Source organism: Apteryx mantelli, chromosome 3, assembly GCF_036417845.1.
Source record: "Apteryx mantelli isolate bAptMan1 chromosome 3, bAptMan1.hap1, whole genome shotgun sequence".
Lineage (NCBI taxonomy): Eukaryota > Metazoa > Chordata > Aves > Apterygiformes > Apterygidae > Apteryx > Apteryx mantelli.
The window spans coordinates 115,001,759-115,025,332 of record NC_089980.1 but is presented as its reverse complement, the minus strand read 5'-3'; the positions used below and the strand labels follow the sequence as shown (position 1 = coordinate 115,025,332).

The following is a 23,574-nucleotide window of genomic DNA, read 5'->3' as shown; positions in this document are numbered from 1 at the left end:
ATTAGGGTACTCCAAATTCTCCTTGAAGTGAATGGAAATGGAAATCTCCAAATCACAAAAAGTTATTTACCTATTGGCGGTCAAAGTTCCTCAAGATGCAATTTGTGGCACACAAATTATTCCCTGGAGGTCAGAAACTTAAACTAGCTATGTCTGCTGGTTGTATATATACACAGAAAGACTTAAACAAATTCATAGACAGCACAATTTAAACTGATCTATTAATCAATCTGTAAATGATCTTCTTCTTTACATGTTTCAAATGCTTCAAAAACAGCATAATGGAGGAAGGTATCATGAGTATAATCAGGCAACAGGAGCAGTATAGCTCTATGAAATACTATACTTATCTAAGACTTGCAAACAAGAAAGACAGGCATACACACATGCAATCACAGAATCATATAGTAATAGAGTTTGGAAGGGAGCTCTAGACGTGATCTAGTTCAAGCTCCTGCTCAAACCAAACCAATGTGCTCGCTTGAAGCTTGGCAGGTTAATTAAGCTATACACCTAAAAGAAGCCACAGCAGCTATTGTCTCTGACAAAGAATGTGGACTAATTCATCCAGCATGTTCCAGATTACTCTCTCTTGCACACACTTTATGCCCTTTGACACCCATTTCAAACTTCCATGCATTTAATTTTGATTTCTCCAAAGCAGTGAAAATTTTAAAAGTTGTTTTAAATATTTTTCAAATAGTAAGGTAAAATCTAAGGGACATCTTGGGCACAATTCCATCTGAGATGAAGGCTCCTAATTGTGATGGCCACATGTATTAACTAGAGACATGCTAGGGGTGGGATTCAAATGCCTAAACATAAAGGTATCTAGAATAATTTACATTCTTGTGGGGAATTCTGATTAGCTGTTCATCTGTTGCTCTCATTTGAAAGACCAGGAAAATAAAAGGTGCATGATGATATGTTATGTTTGGTACTCTGTTCCATTAATAAATTATTGGTTTGCCTTACAGAGTGGTTCTATTCCCTCCATGCCTTTCTTTAAATTTACATAATCCATAATACTGTGGATATTCTGCCCACCTCTTAAGAGATTAATTTAGATGATTCGTATATAGATATATGCATATACGCATATATATACATACATACATACACATGTACATATACATATGCACATATATATGAATATATGTGTGTATACATATATGCATATATGCATATATACATATACATCCATACACACGTTCACACACACGTGTGTGTGTGTGTGCGTGTGTGTGTGTGTAGGTTTGTATTTAAATCTACATCAGAAGCCAGATTCCTAACATTATGGAGACCAGATATTTTTGTCAGGGGAAAAAAAAAAAAACATCTCCAGAACTGGATCCAAATTAGCTGTATTTTTCTAAGCGTTATGAAAGAACTAATATCTCATTATAATGCACAAGAATGTCTCATCTGCCTAGTTTACCAAGATACATTTCTGAAATACAAGCAACAGGTAACCACTGATTCTAGATTTAAATAATATGCAGTTAATTAACAAATAGAAGCTATTCTGGCATCTATCAAATAATTTTGTAATGCTGTTATTTCAGCATTATTATTATTTCAGCATTATATAGCTCTACAATAATCCTTACTTGTCAAAAACAGCAGACATTTGTAATTTCAGAGATGCCATTCAGAATTAGACTATATCTCAAAGGAAAACAAATCACAAGCTGTTTCCAGCATGCTAGCATGAAAAAAAAGATTTAAAAAAGGAATTAAAATTATGGCTTAAGTCTATAATACAGATTCACCACTCCTTTTTATTTACTTATGTAATGTGAGCATGTCAATAAACAACATAAGAACTGACCTGCCAGACACAAACCGCTAACTATAGCTTTCACCACTGTGATCAGTTCCACTCATATCAACAAGATTTCATAGCAGTAAACTCTCTCTATTCACTGGTGTTTCAAATTTTTGATATTATATTTAGGCCTAGATGCTAAAAAACTCAGTAAGAAATTATCATTAATTGTAATTTTCTCTCTCAAAAACTGCTGCTCCTCTGGGGTCCAGTTTCTACATCTGACCTGCCCTATATAACACAGACAGCGGGACAAGGTGTTCCAGCAGAACACTTCAAGATACCAATACTTCTCCACCACCACAAACAACTAATAATACCTCTATGTCTGTCATATATTGTCTTTTTAAATACAGTTCTAAATTACTAACACCAGCAAGATAACATCTGAAAACAATACCTCTAAGATCATCTGGGAGCACAGATAAATCCCTATTATGATAAATGTATAATGATACTGTTAGTAGGAGTAATAACTGTCTGTTTGGGTTCTCAGTCATATATTGAAGGACTGTTTTGGTGAAAGGACCTACCTTAAAGAAGTTACAGTCTAAGAAACAATAAATAGATACAACAAACAAAGGGAATAAAAGGAAACGAGAAAGATAGTTCAGTAATACTTCATAGTTATTGAAAGTGACCAATGATGTTTGTTTAGTTTATTTTTAGTGGATTCTTATACAGATCACAGAATTTTCCACTAAAATTGATGTAATTGGAGAACTGTGGAACCTCAGATACTGCTTTGTGATCATTATTACATATATGAGTTTATGTGGTAACTTCAGAATTTAAAGACATTTTAAAATAGTTAAACCAAGAAATTAATAACTAAACTATGGCCAACAATTAATAGCATAATAACTTTTATTTGTTTAACTTCAGTTTTTTGTTTTTTTTTTTTTAGATAAGCTATATGTGTTGAAATAGTATAAATAGCCTCAGGGACTTAGAAACACTGCGAATCCAGTGGGGGTACACAGGAAATTGTAAGATAACAATACATACCATTACAAGATGGCAATGCTCTGTTCCATGCTGGCTTTCCATCAGCACCAATTACACATGTTATAGTTGAAGGATCAATAATCTTATATCCAGAGTCACATTGGTAGGTAATAGTTGAACCAAGTTTAAAGTCTGTTCCAATTCTAGTCCCATTCATAATGTTTCCAGGGTCGAAACAAGCCTCACGTGGCTTTTCTGTTAAAATGAATGGAAGCAAATCTATGTACACTTTGAGTAAAAAAAAAAAAAAAAAAAAAAAAAGAACAATTTGCAGTGTTTTTTCAATCAGTTTACATTTTTCACCAGGTTACTAAAATATTCTTCATGTTTCTGTATGTTTACAACAAGATTGTGGATGCTTGTATGAGACTGGTTAGCTGGTTAAGGAAATTATACTGAGAAGATCTAAGCTACAGTATTTTCCTCCTACCTCTTATTTGTTTAACTTCCAAAAGCTGAATGACTTCACTGAAGTCTAAAAGAAAAACTGTCATTTCTACAATGCACAACTTAACACTATTACTTTTTTTAACCAAATGTTATACTCAATGTTCAATAATTTCTGGTTAGAAAGCTGTCATACTATAGAATAAGTTAAAAAATAAAAATGCATGGTTCCTTTATCTTTCATATATAGGAAGATCTAATAATAACTGGATTTTAAAGGCTAATAGAATTAGCACAACAGTTATTTTCTGGCATGAGCTAATAGGTATGAAATCTTTTAGTCAAAGTAAGTGTTGACATTGGCTTTAACAAGGGTAGGATTTCATTCATCACCTTTGGCAAGTCAAAATACAAACAAAAGGGATGGGATAGATAAGGTACATCAGAGATGACTTTATGTCAAAATTGTGATTGAGATGATCTTCAGGTAGAAGGCATTTATGGGTAGAAAATTCTTTATAAGTAAATAAATGAAAACAAAATATTAGTATTGCTATACTCTGGATAAATGTGCTATACTGTTTCTTAATAAAAAGCTTTAAGACAACTCAGTCACTTCAAACTATATGAAAATATTGTGTAATACCACTTCTATAAGTAATACTGTGCTAAATATTTAGACTAAGTAATACTGTGCTAAATATTCAGACTGTTTAGCAAGGAAGGATGCACTTAATATGAATAAAGTTCATTAAGAGAGGTAAAACTTTATTAAAAAATTCCAGTCTATTTCAAATTTATAATCAAAGTTTATAGCATATGTCTTTCCCTTAGTACAGTAAATAAAGCATGTATTATAATAAAATAGACAAAAGGGTCAGAAAGCAAAACTGGATGTCAATTAGCAGAAATGCAAAATATTAAATTTTATATAAAAAACTAAATAATATACTTAAGCACTGAATTATTAGGAGCAAGCTTACTAAATACTGAACATGCTATCTTTTAAAAGTATATTTGTTCTGCTCTTCTGTATTATATTTTTATTATTTCATTGCAATCATAGTTGCATTTAGCTGTACATTTACCAGACTATGCTGAGAAGAGAAAATACACACACAGCTAAAAAGTGCAAGTAGTTAGTGTTGTATATGCACATTTCTAGAGGACATCTTTATCTACTCACCTCCTCTTGCTCAACTTCCCATTTTCTTTCCCTGAAGCCAACACAATTTTGTTTCCTGGAACCAACTGTTTTCCAATTTTGTTTATTTCAAGTTTAGGTAGCAATGAAGAGACTAAGATTTTGGAAAGCAAAGCCTTGCCAACATGTAGAAAAATGCATGAAGCTAGATGAAAGTTACAGCTTACATATAAAATTGATTTACTATTTCTTTTTAACCTCTCTCCTTTTCACTGGTATGTTATTTCTATATTCCTTAGATTTGCTTGTTCTTTCTTTTTTTGTCATGTACATTACAGTGTTTTACTTCCATTGTCAAGAATAAAATGCTGAGGCAGCACATCTGCTGGTGTAAAACAGCTTAAAAAATCTGAGTAGAGATGACAATAAAGCCAGAGACAGCATCTGAGAACAGAAAAGAAACCAGCTTTGTAAGTGTGTGTGTGTGTGTGTGTGTGTGCGCGCGCACATGCACACACGTGTGTCTTAGTGAAAAGTCAGCCTAACCAGCCTACCCATTCTCTGATTGACTAGTAATAGGTACCAAACAAAATGCAAAGATTTTCCTGCAGTACAGGTATTCAAAAATGTGTATGCAGTTCAGTGTGTTGCTTGTCAGCGAAGTGCAGAGGAAAATGTATTGGCGCGTATCAGCAAAACAGCAACAGTCATGTATTCTAATTGGGGAGACAATTCCAATATTCTTCATCTTCTTTCTGAATGCTTTTTTTGATATGCATGGTCTTTTTTCTTTTTTTTTTTTCCTTTGGAAGATGAAAATGTGCATAAGGAACAGGAAGGAGACATAATAGACTTTTGTGTTCTGCCACACATTTACAGAAATTAGTTTTTAAAATCTATGTTGATGCAAAGAGGTATTTGGCAGTTCAGTATTAGTTTGTCTAGAAGTAAACAGATTTTAGTCTCAATAAGTCCTAGATTACATTTCTTTTCTATTTTTTCTGTAGATTATGGTGGGAACAGTACCTTTATAGTCAATGGCAAATCCTGACATTCCAACAGAAGCATCACTGCGAAAAGCCAGAAAAAGGCTGTTACCACTGCTCTCTATTCTTTCAGGAGCTTGTGAGCCTTGAAAACTGCCAATCAGAGGACTGTTAGAATCTTCCCCTTCATAAATATGTAGAAAATCATAACTGGGTTCCATGCTGAAACTGAAAATGAAGGAAAAAGAGAATTAAGTCTTCAAATTTCTTTCACAGAATCGCAGAATCACAGAATGGTTGAGGTTGGAAGGGACCTCTGGAGATCATCTAGTCCAACCCCCCTGCTCAAGCAGGGTCACCTAGAGCACGTTGCACAGGATTGCATCCAGGCGGGTTTTGAATATCTCCAGAGAAGGAGACTCCACAACCTCTCTGGGCAACCTCTTCCAGTGCTCTGTCACCCTCACAGTGAAGAAGTTTTTTCTCATATTCAGATGGAACTGCCTGTGTTACAGTTTGTGCCCACTGCCGCTCATTCTGTTGCTGGGCAGCATTGAAAAGAGTCTGGCCCCATCCTCTTGACATCCTCCCTTAAGATACTTGACAATCATCTTCGTAGATAATCATCTTTGTAGCCCTCCGCTGGACTCTCTCCAGTAGTGCTATGTCTCTCTTGTACTGGGCAGCCCAGAATTGGACACAGGCCAGTTTCTTAATCTTTCATTTTCTTAATCTTTCTTTAAAATCTTTCATAAATTAAACACTACTGTGACTGTGGTTGCCAACCTTCTACCTAACACATGTTCTTTTCCAGAAATAGAAGACTTTCTTAAATATGATTCACAGTAAACTGTGAACACAGTTACTAACCTTCAGTTGAATTCTCTTCACTGTTGATTTGAACACCTTTGACTTTCTAAAAGATAAATATCTACCATCAGGCCTCAGACAGGCTCTGTCTATAGTCAATGGGAAAGAAGCACACCCTCCTACATATCTCAAACACCTTTCTCAAGATGGAATGAATCACCTCCTGCAGAAGGCTGCCTCTTACCACTAAGCATAAGAAGGATCCAGACAACTAGCTTAGATTAGAAGTGTAGCTTTTAGCTGGCTAAATTGGAGATTAATTCCACCCATTGTAAACATAAATTCACCACTTAGAATCAGAATGCTTTAATGTGGACAGGTCTCTACCCTGGAATTTATCTTGGTTCATATGCAAATTATATCACAAAATTATGATAAATTATAGTAAATTATTATTCTCCTTATTAAACCATCTATGCTGTTATATTTTATTAAATTTTTATGTTTATACAAAGCAACAATGAAGATAATATGAATGGAAGGTCATTTAGGTGGCTTTAATTGAGATGAGCTCTGAGATAAAGATAAAAATGTACAGATATTTACAAGATATACTTATAAAGGGCTGGATGAACAGGATATACTAAGAACACAAAAAAAAATGAAAAATGTGAAATTAAAAAATAAGTAGGCAGGGACTGGGTCAAAAAGTGTTTTTTCCTTCTAATTATCTTTGTGAAAGGAAATAATAAATAAAAATCTGGCTTTGTTACAAGTGTTGTGGTCAGCTTTCTCTTTTTCTTTCTATTATATTTATTATTTTATCAGTTCGTGCTGTCAGATGCAAGCTTTTTCAAATCATTTAAGACAAAGGGACAGCATCTTTTTCTTATCTGAGAAATCAACAGCACACACTTCTCTAAGTAGTGCTGAATGTTAGTGGTCAGACAATGATGAAAGTGAATAAAGAATATTTTATTCCCTATTTTCAAGAGGGAAGAGGAGTCAGAAAAATATGCATTGAACCTCTAGCTAAGACAGAGACTTAAGAGTCAGAAGAATTGAAAGAAATAGCAGTCTATAGACCAAAACAAGGAAAAAGAAATCATACAGGATAATGGTTTTCAATCTTTCTGTAGCCAACACATATTTGACAAAATACACTGCATCTCTTTCTTCTCATCCCAGATCCTCATCCTAAGCAGACATGGCTGCCTTCTCAAAGCCACTTCCTTGAGAATAATACAGGACTTGGGTGCAGCACACTGCCTGAGAATCAAAAGTGCAAGATAAAATGAACAGAAAGTGGCACATTAAGAAAGTAGATTTTATAGATGCCAAAAAATGTTATTGAAAGGATGACAGAGAGGGAGCTATTTTAACACTGACATTTCAGATAAATTAGAGGAGCTTTGGAGATAGTGCATTAAGTTATTTGTGTTCTAATACAAAAAGTATTTGTAAAATTGTACTATCATGCTTATTTTCTCTTTTATGAAGTCACCAGAATGTATTCGCACACCAACTCATTCATTAAATACGAATCTCCATTAGTCTGTTCTGTATATACTGAAAAAAGAAAAGCAGAAAACGTAGTCAAAACTTTCAATTTTGTCTGTTTGATAACCATATATGTACAGACAATAGTGTTGTTTTTCCCTTATTAATTTGTATTCCAATTTTTCTTTATTTCTTTACAGCTTTCTAAAACTATTCATAAGATTAGCAATCTTTCAATCTGCAGTTTAAAAGGCCCTATATCACAATGAGTCAGAAGATAGAAGAATTTCCAAAAATATTCTGCAACATCAGATGGTTTTGTAAAGGGTAGCTAGGGCATAACCTTTTCTTTCAGATTTCTGTTTGGAGAATTTGAGAACTTTAGCAGAGAATATCACAATTAGGAAAGACAGGAAGTATAGTGTGCAATGCTGAACTGTGATCATTTATAAAATGTATTGGAAGTATAGCATCAATTGCAAATTCCATTATATTGCTAGTATTTGTAGTCCCTAAAATAGGATTCACAAACAAACCTGTATATTATGTAACCAAAAATTTATTTCATCTTCCTTGAAATGGAGTATTTGAACTGATTATTTATGAAGTCCACAGTAATATGCTGCTTACCATACCTGCTTGCCCTACCAACCATATGACATTTTCAAGAGTATAGTTAGTGGACATTTATTCTCATCCCTTACCGCTATTTGATCAAATAACTGAAAAACAGAATCATCACATTCCTGATTACATAATTTGCTAGTCCCTTAGGCTTTAATTCTTTCATATCTTGTATATCAGCATTTCACTAGAAAACATACTGCAAGTTAGCCAAGAAAGCAGACTGTTTCCATCCCCCCTGCAAAAGGATGCAAATTTTACACAAGAAAATTCTGAACATGCCACTATCTGTTTCTAAAAGACCTAGAGCTGATCCCCACCACACTGATGTCTGCAGCAACATTACCATTCCTAACTTTAAAATCACAGTTAGGACAGAAAAAATCATGGAACCAAAACAAGAAAAAAAATTACAAAACAGCCAAGATGATTGTAGCCTGATTCAAAAATAATGATAAACTAAACACATAAATATGGTACAAGCCTGAACTTATGTTTGTGTTAAAAATATTTGCAATAAATATAGATCAATGATGGTATGTGGAGTAAATAAAAACAGTTTAAAACAATGAGAGGTAACATTATCTAGACAACTTTTAGCTCTCTTAGTTTTTGACTACATAGAGTAAAATATAATTTTATATACATTTTTTTTGCCTGATCTATGCACTCCAAGTAAAATGCATTTAGCCTGTATTAGTAAAAACCTTTAAAATTGTTTTTTAGAATGAGTTTCCAATACATTTCAAGTCTCTACTGTGAGGTACCAGAGTGTAAATTGAGCATTTCTAACAAACGACATTGTTTTTAAAGCTTTATATCTCATAGGTCACAGAGAGTTTTATTGTTCAAGTACATATTTGGTACCAAAAACTGCCATATAACTATGTTATTTTCTTTACATTATTTGGAAGCAATGATATAGCACATAGTATATGTATGCTCCAGAACTTAGCTAGGGAATATGATAAATGATGCCATTTTTAGATGTGACATTTAAAAACCTGTTAAACAGAGGCATTCATCTAGAAATGGTACCTTTTGAATAACAAGGCAATGACAAAATCAGGGTTTACTCTTATTCTCCAGTCACATTCTTTCCCAGGAGGATAGGGTTGCGGATAGTTAGGTGATAAAATAACTCCTGCCGGGCCTGTCAGGTTTCCTCCACATGCAGCTGTCACAATGTAAAAAGAAATACGGATATAGTCACATGTTAAATTCACAAGCATACGCTAGTTGTTAAAATAGGAATAAACTGACTTCTGCATTTATTTTTTTAAAAAATTAGTGCCTAGCCTTCCCACTTCTAGATAACAAATTTTTGTATTTTCCAGAAAAATCAGCTTCTTTCATATGAAAAAAAAGTACAAAAAAATTTTCCCTAAAAGAATAAAAATATGAAGTCAAGGAGGAAGACTTCTGTGTTCTTGCTGTGACTTTATCCCAGCTCTACTGAACTGAGGTATTTCTAATGCCCTGGAAAGTACTTTATCTTAAGAACTGGGAAAGCTCAAGAGTACGATTCATGATGCAGTTTCTTTCAACCATAAAAGTAACACAGAATAGACTGATTCACTTAGTAAAGGTATTACCAATATCAAAGGTTCAGAGGCTTTCCAATAAATAAACTCATTTAGTTACTGTGAATTAAATAGCATCTTTAAGCAGATAAGGTATCAAACGTCCAAAGGTGATGATCACACAGAACTCTAAGTAAAAAGAACAATAGTTAACACAGGCTGTATCTGCATCACCAAGTCATACAGAGTGATAGAAATGGATCTGGAGAGCAAAACAGTAGATACTAAGGATTTGGCATCCGCATTACACATTTTAAGGCAGGGTTATATCAAACCATTTCTTAGTCTGGTCCAACGGTCTGAATGGCCACTTGTGGTCAAAGTACATCAGGTACACCCATAAAACACATCTTGCAGTTTAGTTTAATTCAAAAACTCCACGACAACTCCATACTGTGAACCAAAGCATGATCAGGAAAACTTATTTTGAAAGCATACTCCTGGTCCGAATGAAACTGTTAATGCAGATGCTGCCCTTCTAATATTTAATGAAAACAAACTATTTTTATTTATTTCTTTTTGGTCTATTTTTTCATCAGTTTTTTTTTTGCGGGTGGGTGGTCTGCATTTTTTTCTATTTTAGTCTGTATTTTTGGTATGGTATTTTTGTTTGATTTTGTTTTGGTTCTATTCATAAATAAATTGTTCCAGGAAATTATTCACATATTCTCAGCATGTTCTGATGATTCAGCCTGAGATAACTATGACTATATTCTCAGGAAAGTTATAAAGTATAAATGCAGCCGAAAACATTAAAATATCATGAATGGATTTCTGACAATGGTCAAAGTACTAAAAAGTACAGTTATTAAATCAAAATCATCCTCAGCATACTGAAATAAGTAATTCATGGTAATGTTTAAAACAGCATATACATTTACAGTAGACATGTAGATTTGCAGAATATCTGAGGTTTCTAATATTGCCATGTCTACAATAAAGATTACTTTAAACTGCTTTCCCCTTCAAAGTCACCTTGACTATCACAGAATCGCAGAATGGTTGAGGTTGGAAGGGACCTCTGGAGATTGTCTAAGTCCAACCCCCCTGCTCAAGCAGGGTCACCTAGAGCACATTGCACAGGATCACGTCCAGGCGGGTTTTGAATATCTCCAGAGAAGGAGACTCCACAACCTCTCTGGGCAACCTGTGCCAGTGCGCTGTCACCCTCACAGTGAAGAAGTTTTTCCTCATGTTCAGATGGAAGCGTCTGTGTTTCAGTTTGTGCCCCTTGCCTCGCGTCCTGTCGCTCAGCACCACTGAAAAGAGTCTGGTCCCATCCTCTCGACACCCTCCCTTCAGATACTTGTACACGTTGATAAGATCTCCTCTCAGCCTTCTCTTCTCCAGGCTAAACAGGCCCAGCTCTCTCAGCCTTTCCTCATAAGAGAGATGCTCCAGTCCCCTAATCATCTTTGTAGCCCTTCGCTGGACTTGCTCCAGTAGTGCCACATCCCTCTTGCACTGGGGAGCCCAGAACTGGACACAGTACTCCAGATGTGGCCTCCCCAGGGCTGAGTAGAGGGGGAGAATCACCTCCCTCCACCTGCTGGCAACACTCTTCCTGATGCACCCCAGGATACCATTGGCCTTCTTGGCCACAAGGGCACATTGCTGCCTCATGCTTAACTTGGTGTCCACCAGCACTCCCAGGTCCTTCTCCAAAGAGCTGCTTTCCAGCAGGTCAACCCCCAACCTGTACTGGTGCATGGGGTTATTCCTCCCCAGATGCAGGACCCTGCACTTGCCTTTGTTGAACTTCATGAGGTTCCTCTCCGCCCACCTCTCCAGCCTGTCCAAGTCTCTTTGAATGGCAGCACAGCCCTCTGGCGTATCAGCCACTCCTCCCAGTTTTGTATCCTCAGCTAACTTGCTGAGGGTGCACTCTGTCCCTTCATCCAGGTCATTGATGAAGAAGTTGAACAAGACTGGACCCAGTATTGACCCCTGGGGGACACCGCTAGCTACAGGCCTCCAACTAGACTCTGCGCCGCTGATGACAACCCTCTGAGCTCTGCCATTCAGCCAGTTCTCAATCCACCTCACTGTCCACTCATCTAGCCCACACTTCCTGAGCTTGTCTATGAGGATGCTATGGGAGACAGTGTCAAAAGCCTTCCTCAAGTCAAGGGAGACAACATCCACTGCTCTCCCCTCATCTACCCAGACAGTCATTCCATCAGAGAAGGCTATCAGGTTGGTTAAGCATGATTTCCGCTCAGTGAAGCCATGCTGACTACTCCTGATCACCTTCTTGTCCTTCACGTGCTTGGAGATGGCCTCCAGGATGAGCTGCTCCATCACCTTTCCAGGGATGCAGGTGAGGCTGACTGGCCTGTAGTTCCCTGCGTCCTCCTTCTTGCCCTTTTGGAAGACTGCGGTGACATTGGCTTTCTTCCAGTCTTCAGGCACCTCTCCTGCCCTCCATGACCTTTCAAAGATGATGGAGAGTGGCCTAGCAATGACATCTGCCAGCTCCCTCAGCACTCGTGGGTGCATCCCATCAGGGCCCATGGATTTGTGGGTGTCAGGTTTGCTTAAATGATCTCTAACCCACTCCTCCTCCACCAAGGGAAAGTCTTCCTTTCTCCAGACTTTCTCTCTTGCCTCCAGGGTCTGGGGTTCCTGAGGGCTGGCCTGAGCGGTAAAGACTGAAGCAAAGAAGGCATTCAGTAACTCTGCCTTCTCTGCATTCTTCGTCACCAGGGCACCCACCCCATTCAGCAAAGGGCCCACATTTTCCCTAGTCTTCCTCTTGCTACTGATGTATTTGAAGAAGCCCTTCTTGTGGTCCTTGACATCTCCTGCCAGATTTAATTCCAAACAGGCCTTAGCCTTCCTTGTCACATCCCTGCATACTCTGACAATATTTGTATAATCCTCCCAAGTGGCCTATCCCCCTTTCCACTTTCTGTAGACCTCCTTCTTCTGGTTGAGTTTTGCCAGGAGCTCCTTGCTCATCCATGCAGGTCTCCTGCCCTCTTTGCTTGATTTCTTACTCACAGGGATGCAGTGATCTTGAGCTTGGAGGAAGTGATGCTTGAATATTAACTAGCTCTCTTGGATCCCCCTTCCTTCTAGGGCCCTAACCCATGGGATTCCTCCAAGTAGGTCCTTGAAGAGGCCAAAGTTTGCTCTCCTAAACTCCAGGATTGCGATTCCACTCATTGCCCTGCTTCCTCCTCACAGGATCCTGAACTCCACCATCTCATGGTCACTACAGCCAAGGCTGCCCCAGCCTTCACATCTTCCACCAGTCCTTCTTTGTTTGTTAGTACGAGGTCCAGCAGCACACCTCTCCTTGTTGGCTCCTCCACCACCTGTGTCAAGAAGTTGTCACCAATGCTCTGCAGGAACCTCCAGGACTGTTTGTGCCTAGCTGTGTTGTCTCTCCAGCAGATATCAGGGTGGTTGAAGTCCCCCATGAGAACCAGGGCCTGGGATTGTGAGGCTACTTCCAGCTGTCTGTAGAAGGCCTCATTGACTTCCTCTTCCTGAACAGGCGGCCTGTAGCAAATGTCCACAACAGTGTCACCCGTGTTAGCTTGCCCCTTAATCCTCACCCATAAGCTCTTAGCTGATTCATCATCCACCCCCAGGCAGAGCTCCGTACATCCCTGCTGCCCTCTCATGTAAAGGGCAACTCCACCACCTCCCTTTCCTGGCCTGTCTTTCCTAAAAAGCACACAGCCATCCATGACAGCACTCCAGTCATGCGAGCTATCCCACCATGTCTCTGTAATGGCAATGAGATCATGACCTTGCGACCGCACACAGGTCTCTAGTTCTTCCTGTTTGTTCCCCATGCTGCGTGCATTGGTGTACAGGCATTTCAGGGAGGTGATCGAGCATGCAGGTTTCCCAGGAGGGGTAAAAGAGGATCCTCCATAGCCACATCCCATGCGCACTTCCCTGGCTGCATTCACCTGCTGGAGGCATCCTCACTTGAGCAGTCTTTTGCCAGCTACCCTGGCACTATAACTCTCCCCTTCCCCCATCTTTCCTAGTTTAAAGCCCTCCTTACCAGGTTGGCCAACCTGTTGGCAAAGACACGTGTGCCCCGCTTACTGAGGTGGATCCCAGCTCTCCCCAGCAGTTGTCGATCTTCAAACAGGGTCCCATGGTCGTAGAAACCAAAACCCTATTGCTAACACCAGCGGCGCAGCCAGTCGTTAACTTGGAAAGTCCGTCTCCTCCTCCTCTCATCCATCCGCCTCACTGGCAGGATTGAGGAGAAGATGACCTGGGCTCCCAGACCCTTGACCACCATCCCCAGAGCTCTGAAATCCTGCTTGATGGTCTCCAGTTTGCCCTTGGTGTCATTAGTGCCCACATGGAAGAGCAGCAGTGGGTAATAGTCCGAAGCATGGACGAGCCTTGGCAGTCTTTCCATGACATCTCATATTCAAGCCTCTGGCAGGCCACAAACCTCTCTAGACATGAGGTCAGGTTGGCAGATAGATGCCTCCGTCCCCTGCAGCAGGGAGTCCCCCACAACAATCACCCACCGCTTCTTCCGGGTGTTCCGGCAAGGCACAGGGTCTGTTGTCCCAGGTACTTCCCTTGCAGCCATGCCCATCTCCTCCTCATCCTGGAGGGCACTAAACCTGTTCTTCAGCTGCAAGTCTTCGGGAGGAGTAGGAGCCTTTCTCCTCCCACGAGCAGTGACCAGTTTCCAGCCTTCTTCTACGGTGTTATGATGTACCGTTTCCCACGGCACAGAGCCCTCTGGCAACTCCACTGCTGCAGGGGGTTGGGACTCCTGGAGCTGTACAGTTTCCGAGAATACCCTGTCTATCTCTTGCTCATCTTCTCGGATGCTGCGCAGCCTACTGACCTCCTCCCGTAACTCCCTTACCTGACGACACAACTCGCCAACAGCAGCACACCTCCTGCAGGAGAGCTGACTGCCAGCCCAGGCCTCCCGGAGAGGCCCCAAGCGCTCCCTGCAGCCTGACACCTGTAGAGCTGCATCTACTGTCAGAGGGTCTGTCTGGGTCCAAGCCTCTGACACAGCTGATGCAGCGACTCCACCAGCTACCAGGGAACGTGCTCTGTGGCATGTCATGACCATATCTGAGGAAGCCTACACAACTAGGATTGGAAACAAAAGTGCATTCTTGCACCCTTCTGCACAAAATGCTGCGCAAACTGCTGTGTCTGTTTGCTGCCTCTGTTAGCTGTGCTCAATATAGAAGAATATATATATGGAAGAATAAATATATGTACATCATTTTAAGCACATGTACTTTTTTTTTTGAGTAGATAATAAAATTGAGTGAGTGATGGAAATTGGAGTTTATAGATAGAGCACAGATCTTCTAAATCTTTAGGCACCATATGTCTTTAATTTTGATTTTTATTTAAATATTTTTAGTTTTGGAATAATCCCAGTATGTTTAGGAAACATTTTCATATTGTCATTCATACATTGCAAATAAGACATTCAAAAGACACTGCAAATGATAGCTGCTGCAATTCTGCTACCTGATAAGGAATCAGAGACACTATCCTGCATTACCCTGAGTCCTCCCAATATTTTTGGGATGTCTAGAAACACTTTAGAGAAAACAGAAGGACTCTAACTTTTGGGGGATTTGCTAATTTGGAAAGTGCCTTTCCCAAAGGGCCTGCAGAAAGGAAAAGCATTATATTTTTCTATTAATATTAAAGCAGATTGTATTTGGTCTTCAAGGATCATTAAATAAAGTCTTCATTTACTTATAAATCAATATGCAACATAATGATAAAAATCTAAAAAATTATTATTCATAGCAGATAATTTTTCAAAGATGTGGTAATTCTAACCTTAAAAGAGCTACACTGATGTCCTTAAAATACATTTCATCAAGACTTCTAGGCCTATAACTACTAGTCTACTGACCAAAACCTCACAGCAATCTTCATGCTATACAGGACTTATGGTACCAAAAATCAGAACTTGTTTCAAAGAAAGAAGATAAGATTTCTCCCACCTCTGGTGTTATGCAAATGAACAAAAGATCCCATTTCTTTCAACAGCATTTTCAGTTAGACCCCTCCTCTGAATCTATCTTTTCCAACAAGCATTCTACTTCAAAAAAAAAAAAAAAAAAAAAAAAACACCTCTGTAGTTTTCTAGGTATTGCACAGGGTGGGTATTTAATATATAATAGAACTCAGAGCATTTTCAGAATTAATAATCCACCACAATTTATGTAACTAAATTACTACAGGGAACACCACTGTAAGAGATTTGTCACACATCCTATCCAATAAGAAAAAATATTTTGATCTAAATCACCTCTTTGACTTTATTACTTATGACAGACTCTGTGAATTTTAAACTATCATAAAGTTTAAAAGATAGAATAGAGAGAGAAAATAACATCCAAAAATAGTATTACTCTTGAGAATGAGACTGTCAGTAACCATAAGTACTAAGTAACTGAGTTTTGAAGAGACCATTACTCCAACTTTAGCATTGTATGTCCACTAGTTTAACTAGAAATATATTTCGTATTAATCTTAAGCACAGGCTAACATTTCATCTCATTACCTATGCATGTAGGCGGATCAGGCTGCCAAAAGAATCGGTTATTCAGTTGCACACACGTAATTTTAGCATGTCCTTGAAGCTGATAGCCAGGGTCACACTGAAAGGTAGTGGTGTCCCCAGGCTCTCTGCTGTCTCCGTATCTGGTGCCATTCTGTGGTGTCCCAGGATCGTTACAGGTTGATGCAATAGAAGCTATAGGGAAACCATGAAATAAAAACTTTAAGACTAGGTACTAAACATCCGTAATTAAAAGCACAGTATTTTTACAAGAGCATTCCAACCAGAGGCAATATTATTTACTCATCAGTTAACGTAGGAAGGCACTTTGTTTATTTCTATGAGAATTTGCCCACTGAGATACATCATGTTTATGTTGGCTTTCTGCCAATTTTCTTAATATAAAATATGGCCTGAGAGGGAATAAACACAAGAGTGGTTTTTTGTGTTTTTTTTTGTCCCGTTAATGTATCAAAAGAGCTAGTAACTCCTTTTCTTACTTTAATGTTCCAGTTATCAAAGCAAATTTCTTTATGCACTATGATGTCTTTTGTACAATAGGGCAAGTATCATAATGTAAATAACATAATTTTATGGTTTTAATATCCTCCAGCATATGAGAAATGCTATGTATGCATAGCTGCTTGAATATTTTATACAGCCCTGAAGTTCCCATTTCAGGGGCAGGCAACAAGTTTCTCAGAGTATACTCCAACTGAACCTAAGCAAGAAACTTCGCCTATGTTCAGTCTCTTGAATTTGTATAACTCTGTAGATACAAATAACACAGTCAAAGAGCACAATATTAAAACAAGCAGAACAATCAGTATGATATGACATAAAGCAACTAAATTGGTCAAAAAATTGCATATACAAATCCACACACCACTTTTTTTGGCCACCCACTGTGGATTTGTGGAAAAGACCAGGTTTGTTCTTCTGGCTTCAGGAATTCAGTAACTTCCTGAGTTGCAGCAAACTTTGAGGTCTCCCCTATGAAGATTTTCTTCCCATCACCTCAAACAGAAGTCTCTCCCTAAGCTCTCTACTTCCCATACGGTGACTCTCCTGCCTGCCACATCCTGCCATCTTCAGAGGCTCCCCTCCCTGAATCACTGAATTGCACTCTGCTACCCACCACACCAAGCTGCTCCCCCAACTATGTCCTTTTCAAGGAACATACCACACTTATGAGCAAAAGTAAAAAAACAAAATCATTTGGTCAAACACTGTCACCATTGATAATATTAGTGTGCATCTACAAGTAAGTCCCTCTATCATTTTCTCTGTCTTCATTCTATCAAGTTTAAACTTCTTGAACCAAGACTAAAGATGTTTTAAAAATCTTCCCCAGAACACCCATCTGCTCATCTCCCATGAGGGATAATCCTTCAAAAATGTCAAAATTCAATATTAACTTATTCTCTTTTTTTTTTCCTAATAAGCTTCTATGTACACTTTCTTCCATGCTCATTAATTAGACACCTTTCTTAAACTGATTCATAACCATCTCAAGTCTACACCTGATGTCTCTTCAAGGTATAACTTTGCTCTGATGTCTTTAAGACATGATCAGACCAATGAGGAGCATTCAGAGATAACATATAATTTATTAAAAACATATATGCCCATGTTAAAACTGTTTTTTATCGCTTCCTTGATTGACGAGCTAATGTTATCATTTATCTTATTCTTTGGCTGTTCATTCTCACACACTCTGGGAAAGGAGCGACTACATCTTTCTGTATTTTGAGCAATATGAAGCATACCTAGCACTTGGGTTTTAGGATAGTATCATAAATTACAGACCAAAAAAGAGACCAGGAATATAAAAAATTGTTCCTTTATGTTTGATTGTCGTTTTCTGTTATTACCTGTGGAAGGGCCCAACCTCTTTCAAACTTCATTATGTAGTATCAAATGTCATTTCTTATTCACTGGGGCTTTTCTCATGTCTAACAGTGCTTTAAGCAAACACAGACACACACACAGAGCCAAAGTACAAAAGAAATTCTATGGCTATTATACTGACATAATATATAACTGCAATTAGACTTGAGGCTTTGCTTCCACTATGCGTGCAAACACAAAAAAGAAAAATGGCTTATGAGCACTTTGCTGAAAGCTGGTAATATTTTTGGTGGGGTTTGGTCCCCTGTGACAACCATTGTCAACTGCTTGTGCAGGAAAAGCTGGAGGAAGAGATTATGAAGGAAGGAATGAGAAATAATTGAGAATCTTTAATGTTAGAAATAACATGAAAACAAGAACCAAAAAAAAAAAAAAAGACTTCTAAACAAGTGAAAAACAAATGGAAAAGAAGATGTGACTCTCCAAAGAGATATAGAATATGCACCTAAAGTTTTGCTGGAAGGGTAACTCTGCCATACAAGGAATTTGGTAATAACTGAAACTGTTGATGGATCAAAAAATAGTAGCAGTGACAGAGGATAAGAGTAATGAGAGAAGGGTAAACAAAGGACACTATGTTCTGGTGTATGTCCTGCCACATGATATTATTTTCATGATAATTTTGTACTTTTCCAGGAAACAGATTTTGTACCACAACAGGGTCAGATAAATTAAGAAATCATGTAATTGTTGTTCTTACTTAATCTAACCAGATATATTTTCACATTTTGCTATAATTCTTACTTCATCAAGCTCTGGGTATTTAGAAGAACGGGGAAAGATGTGTTGCTGAATGTATGAGAGGTGATGGGAAGTTGTTCAGAAATTAAATTGGAAGTTCTTCAGAACAGAAGCTATAAAGATTTATGTTTGAATGCTGTGAAAAAGCACAACAGTTAAGTTAAATCTAAATTTAAATATGGCAGTTTAGGACCTCACCCCCCCCTTTTTTTACAAGAATTAAAAATTCAGAACAGCAAACATCAGGTTCTCCCCAAACTACCACCCAGAGGACTTGCTGAGAATTGATAATACATGAAACATATATATGAATTTGCAGGAGAGGGAAAGGTTGAAAAAGTGATGAGTAAAAAGAGAAACAAAAAAAAAAGGAAAAGGGGAAGCCTGCTAAAATGGTATGCTAAAATGGTATTATGTATACTCCAGCAAATAGGTGGCCAAAGCACAGGAAGTGTAAAACATCCCTTTACCAGAATATATGGCTACACTATAAATGCAGGAGTTTGGTTTACCATTTTATTATTTATAATTTTGTGACCTTTTTTCCATTCCAAAATAACATTTCTCATACCTTGAGATGTTTCCTATTTCTATATGAAGTAAAAGAATGGCTGTTTGCAGCAGTAGACTTTTTTCTCCAGAATTTATAAGCATCAGCCCAAGAATACAAGTAATGCCTGTCACTGCTAATGAGTACTGTGTAAGCACTCCCCAGGCACTGCTCTGAAAATTCACCCGACATTCATATCAGCGCAGTTTACTAAATATATACTGGGCCACAGGGGAAGGAAAGCATGGTCATGACCTCAGAGAAATTGTTTCCTATTTGACAGACAATAATTGTTCTTAAAAATAGATCACTATAGTTCATGTCTGTTAAAGAATCACAATTTTTTTTTAAGTACATGAGCATAAACCTACCTCTGTCATTAATTAGCGTCCTTTTTCAACAGATCTTTGAATAATACTTTCATTTTCTCCTTAAAGGGTTGTATGCAAGATAAATTTCAGCAAACAACATTTACTTGGATTTTTGACTGAGGCAAGTATGCACCAGTCACATAGGACTGATGCCTTTTAAAATTCATTTCACTGTTAGTCTACATTTCCTATATAAAAAGTTCTAAATTTTAAAAACAACCATAGCCATTTAATAACCACAAAATGTTCTTCGCATTTTTGTTCTTGCAGCCTTGGAAGATATCTTATGTCTTTGAGACTAATAACCTTTTTATCATGCCAAATACACTTGATCCTAATTAAACAAAACACCAGACATTTAAACAGCAATGTGTCATCTAGTAAAGTGAACATTTAGACAGGCTGTCAACTTCTCATCTTGTCTCCTTCCCAAGTTGTTTTACTGCTCACACTTCCCAAGAGGTTCTGTAACTTCATGAAAATTAGAAGTCTACTATTACTTCATTTGGTATTGCGCAAAAGTCTAAAGAGTATAGATGTTACATGCATTAATATATAATCCAGACATTAAAATTGCCAGTTCTGTCAACCATCTCATTTGGATGACAGAAAGCAGGCTCTTTTCCTGCCTGTAAACAGGCTCTTTTCTTCTAAATCCATATACTAATATATGGTGATGAATTTAATATCTACCTTATACACTTATAAGAACGGATAGATGTTCATGCTCTGATGTGACATTGCCACATACAATTTTCAAAAATTTAAGAAATTCAGAAACTTGAAGCTTAACACATTTAAAGACATATATGCTGTAAATCATGCAAAGCAATGACTACATTTTAGGCTCATGGCTGCTAAGTCAAAATCAAATTCCCAAGTTAAACTTTTTAGAAACGGCTGAGAAAAATTAGATGCCTAAGATGGCACAGCAGGGAGAAGGGACTAGGATCCCATTAGGTTGGAAAAGAACTCCCTGTCTCCCAGTTCTTGCACATGTTTTCTAGGAAATAAATTATAAGATATTCAGCAAATTATAAAGTACCACTCTGTACAGATTTCCCCTCTCCTGCTCTCTCAACTGCTCAGCTGGCCATGCTTGTGAACTAGAGGTACCAGGAGAACGGGCAGTTGGGAAAAACAGAGATGCCTGGTGAGTTTTCATATGTCGGCAGCCACTGTGTTAGGGTTCTCTATTGTGAATTTAATAATTTTCCAGAATCTTATTTTAGATTTTAATGTGGATTTGATACCCAAATTACATTTTCAAAGTTGATTTAAAACTTCAGAGAAAATCAGTGGGAGACTGTTTTTGAGAACATGATCCAGAGTAAATTTGTGTGTCTGTAACCTTGTGAGTAATATATCAGAGTTGTGCCCAATTTATCTTTCACCTGAAGGACACTTCATTTTTGTCATTTTGTTTAGCCTGTACTCTATTATAGCTCAAGAAAAAAATTATCATTTTCATCGATATTGTTTTCACTATGCCTATGGTAAACAACCATGTAAGCCATTTGCTGCGTTTGCTGCACTTCTCTCTACATTTTCTACATATTTATAAAAATAATAAAGGATTTCCAGGAATTAGGCTTGTAAATTGCAGCAATGCACAAGTTTCCCCTGTTTTGACACAACTGCTTGCCTAACAGGTTTGAGAAGGATTTTGGTATATCAAGCTCAGACATTGCATATAGGATTTGTAGTGATTTCAGACTAGCAAATAGTTTTGTAACAGGTGAAAAAAATACAGCATTTGCTCTCTGACAAATATCTTACATCATATATGTAAATGTACAGACTAACAACTGTGCGAATTAGTATTAAGCATATGTTCAAATAAGGCTTGCATTATCTAATAATGTAAAAAGAAAAAAAAAATACCCTAAATCAGTCTCTTTCATTAAGTTGGAAGCACAGAGGCTTACATGAATAAATTTGAGATGACTTCAATGCTGCTTCCTTCAACATGTCTCCCTCCTCTTCAGGAGATGTAGCTATTAAGACATTTTATACTCTCTGCTTGGTCTCCATAAAACAGAGAGACTTCTGCAGCCAGTATGTTGCAGAAGTAGAACACAGCACTGCTTGAAACCTCACCATCATGCCTCAGCCCAGCTCTTGCACCAGCACAAGGCTGGATTACAAACCTGGAGGCCTTGGGCACTACACTGCATCAAGGACACTGAGTCACAGCATGAAGAATCTGAATTGACTGTACGTGCAATTTAGCATTCCAAGTTTACTGAACCATATGCAGAGTGAGTCTCACTGCACACTGATCTCTGCAGAGGATTCTAAATTGTTGCATAATAAATCTGAATTGATTGTTGGGTTTCCTTTAAACATGGCAGCATGAATGAGGGATCCTCAGAAACTGCTTTTAAGGAGCTAATATGGAAGGGCAGGATACTTCTACGAAACAGTGACCTTCAGTCTTCTTATGTGGCATTAAGAGAATTAAACAGAAAGAAGATAAAGTAACAGAAAGAACCTGACTAAGCTATTTGAAAGTTACATTTTATTTATATTTTAAATGAAAATTTAATTGCCACATTTTATTTTAACATGTGTGGCACCAAAGTCCAGCAGTATTAACATGGGCCTAAGATTTAGATGGCTTCCCAGGCTTAACCTTGGATTATCAGATCTTGTAGACTTACACTTCCTTGTATCAGTTTTTACAAGATGGGAAGGGCAATATTTACATTTACTCTTTGCAGGACAGCTCTGGAAATAAGTGCCAAAAATATATACAATAAACATCATTCAAGTAAGATAAACCACCTGCAATCTGTTCTTTTTCCTTGCTAGTTTTATAATGCTTGCTTTTATTTAAAAATAGGCTTTAAAATCTGTTTCGAAAAAGCATTTAAAAAAACTCTACTGCAATCAGTGGAACAGAAAAGATCCACAAGGTACTTTGGAGTGCCTCTACTCGTCATTATTACAACTAACTCTCAGGCCCAGAGGGAGGCAGCCAACCTTCTGTAGCAGAGTAATGGAGAGTGAAGTGCTTCATAATGGGCTTCACAATAGCCCAGAACTGAGCAGGGCACACCGCTGATAACCCAAAGAAGAAAAGTTGAATACAGATGTTTCTGAAACACTCTCTTCCGCTTTAGATTTATGTGCTTCCTGGAAGTACAGAGATAAGGATCCATGTGAGATCAAAATATATAGCCCTGAACCTCTTACTGGAAATAAATTATACCTCTTGGAAAAAGAACATCGTTGTGGTAATGAAGATGATGATACCCACGAAAGGGTATTTTACCTCCCCTCATCCCTAGAAAATAAAGTTTTGATACAACTTTAATGAGATAACTGTCAAAGTAACCTACAAGCTGAATTCCTGCTTAGTTCCACAGGAACCAAACGAACAACTTCTACCTTATATGAGGCTGGTGATATCTTACCCAGGCACTTACCCACAGCACATATGTTTTTGGTAGGAATCATCTTCCATGTTAATGACAATGCGTTATTATGAGCATGTAATGCAATATTAATAGCATCAGAGAAAGCAAGAGAGGAAACCAAACTATGAAATATGATTAGGTTACAGACTTTAAAATGTAATCTTAAATTCTGGT

General features: G+C 37.8%; 1 protein-coding gene across 1 annotated transcript in view; it reads right to left on the bottom strand.

Annotated features, from left to right (window-relative positions):
- CSMD1 (CUB and Sushi multiple domains 1) overlaps positions 1 to 23,574 on the bottom strand; it is a 1,279,784-nt gene that overhangs the window by 229,104 nt on the left and 1,027,106 nt on the right. The window contains exons 27-30 of the mRNA XM_067294827.1: positions 16,409 to 16,600; positions 9,326 to 9,464; positions 5,394 to 5,581; positions 2,837 to 3,031 (exon numbers count right to left, since the gene is read on the bottom strand). Coding sequence (XP_067150928.1) covers positions 2,837 to 3,031; positions 5,394 to 5,581; positions 9,326 to 9,464; positions 16,409 to 16,600 — 714 coding nt within the window. The remainder of the gene's footprint in view (positions 1 to 2,836; positions 3,032 to 5,393; positions 5,582 to 9,325; positions 9,465 to 16,408; positions 16,601 to 23,574) is intronic.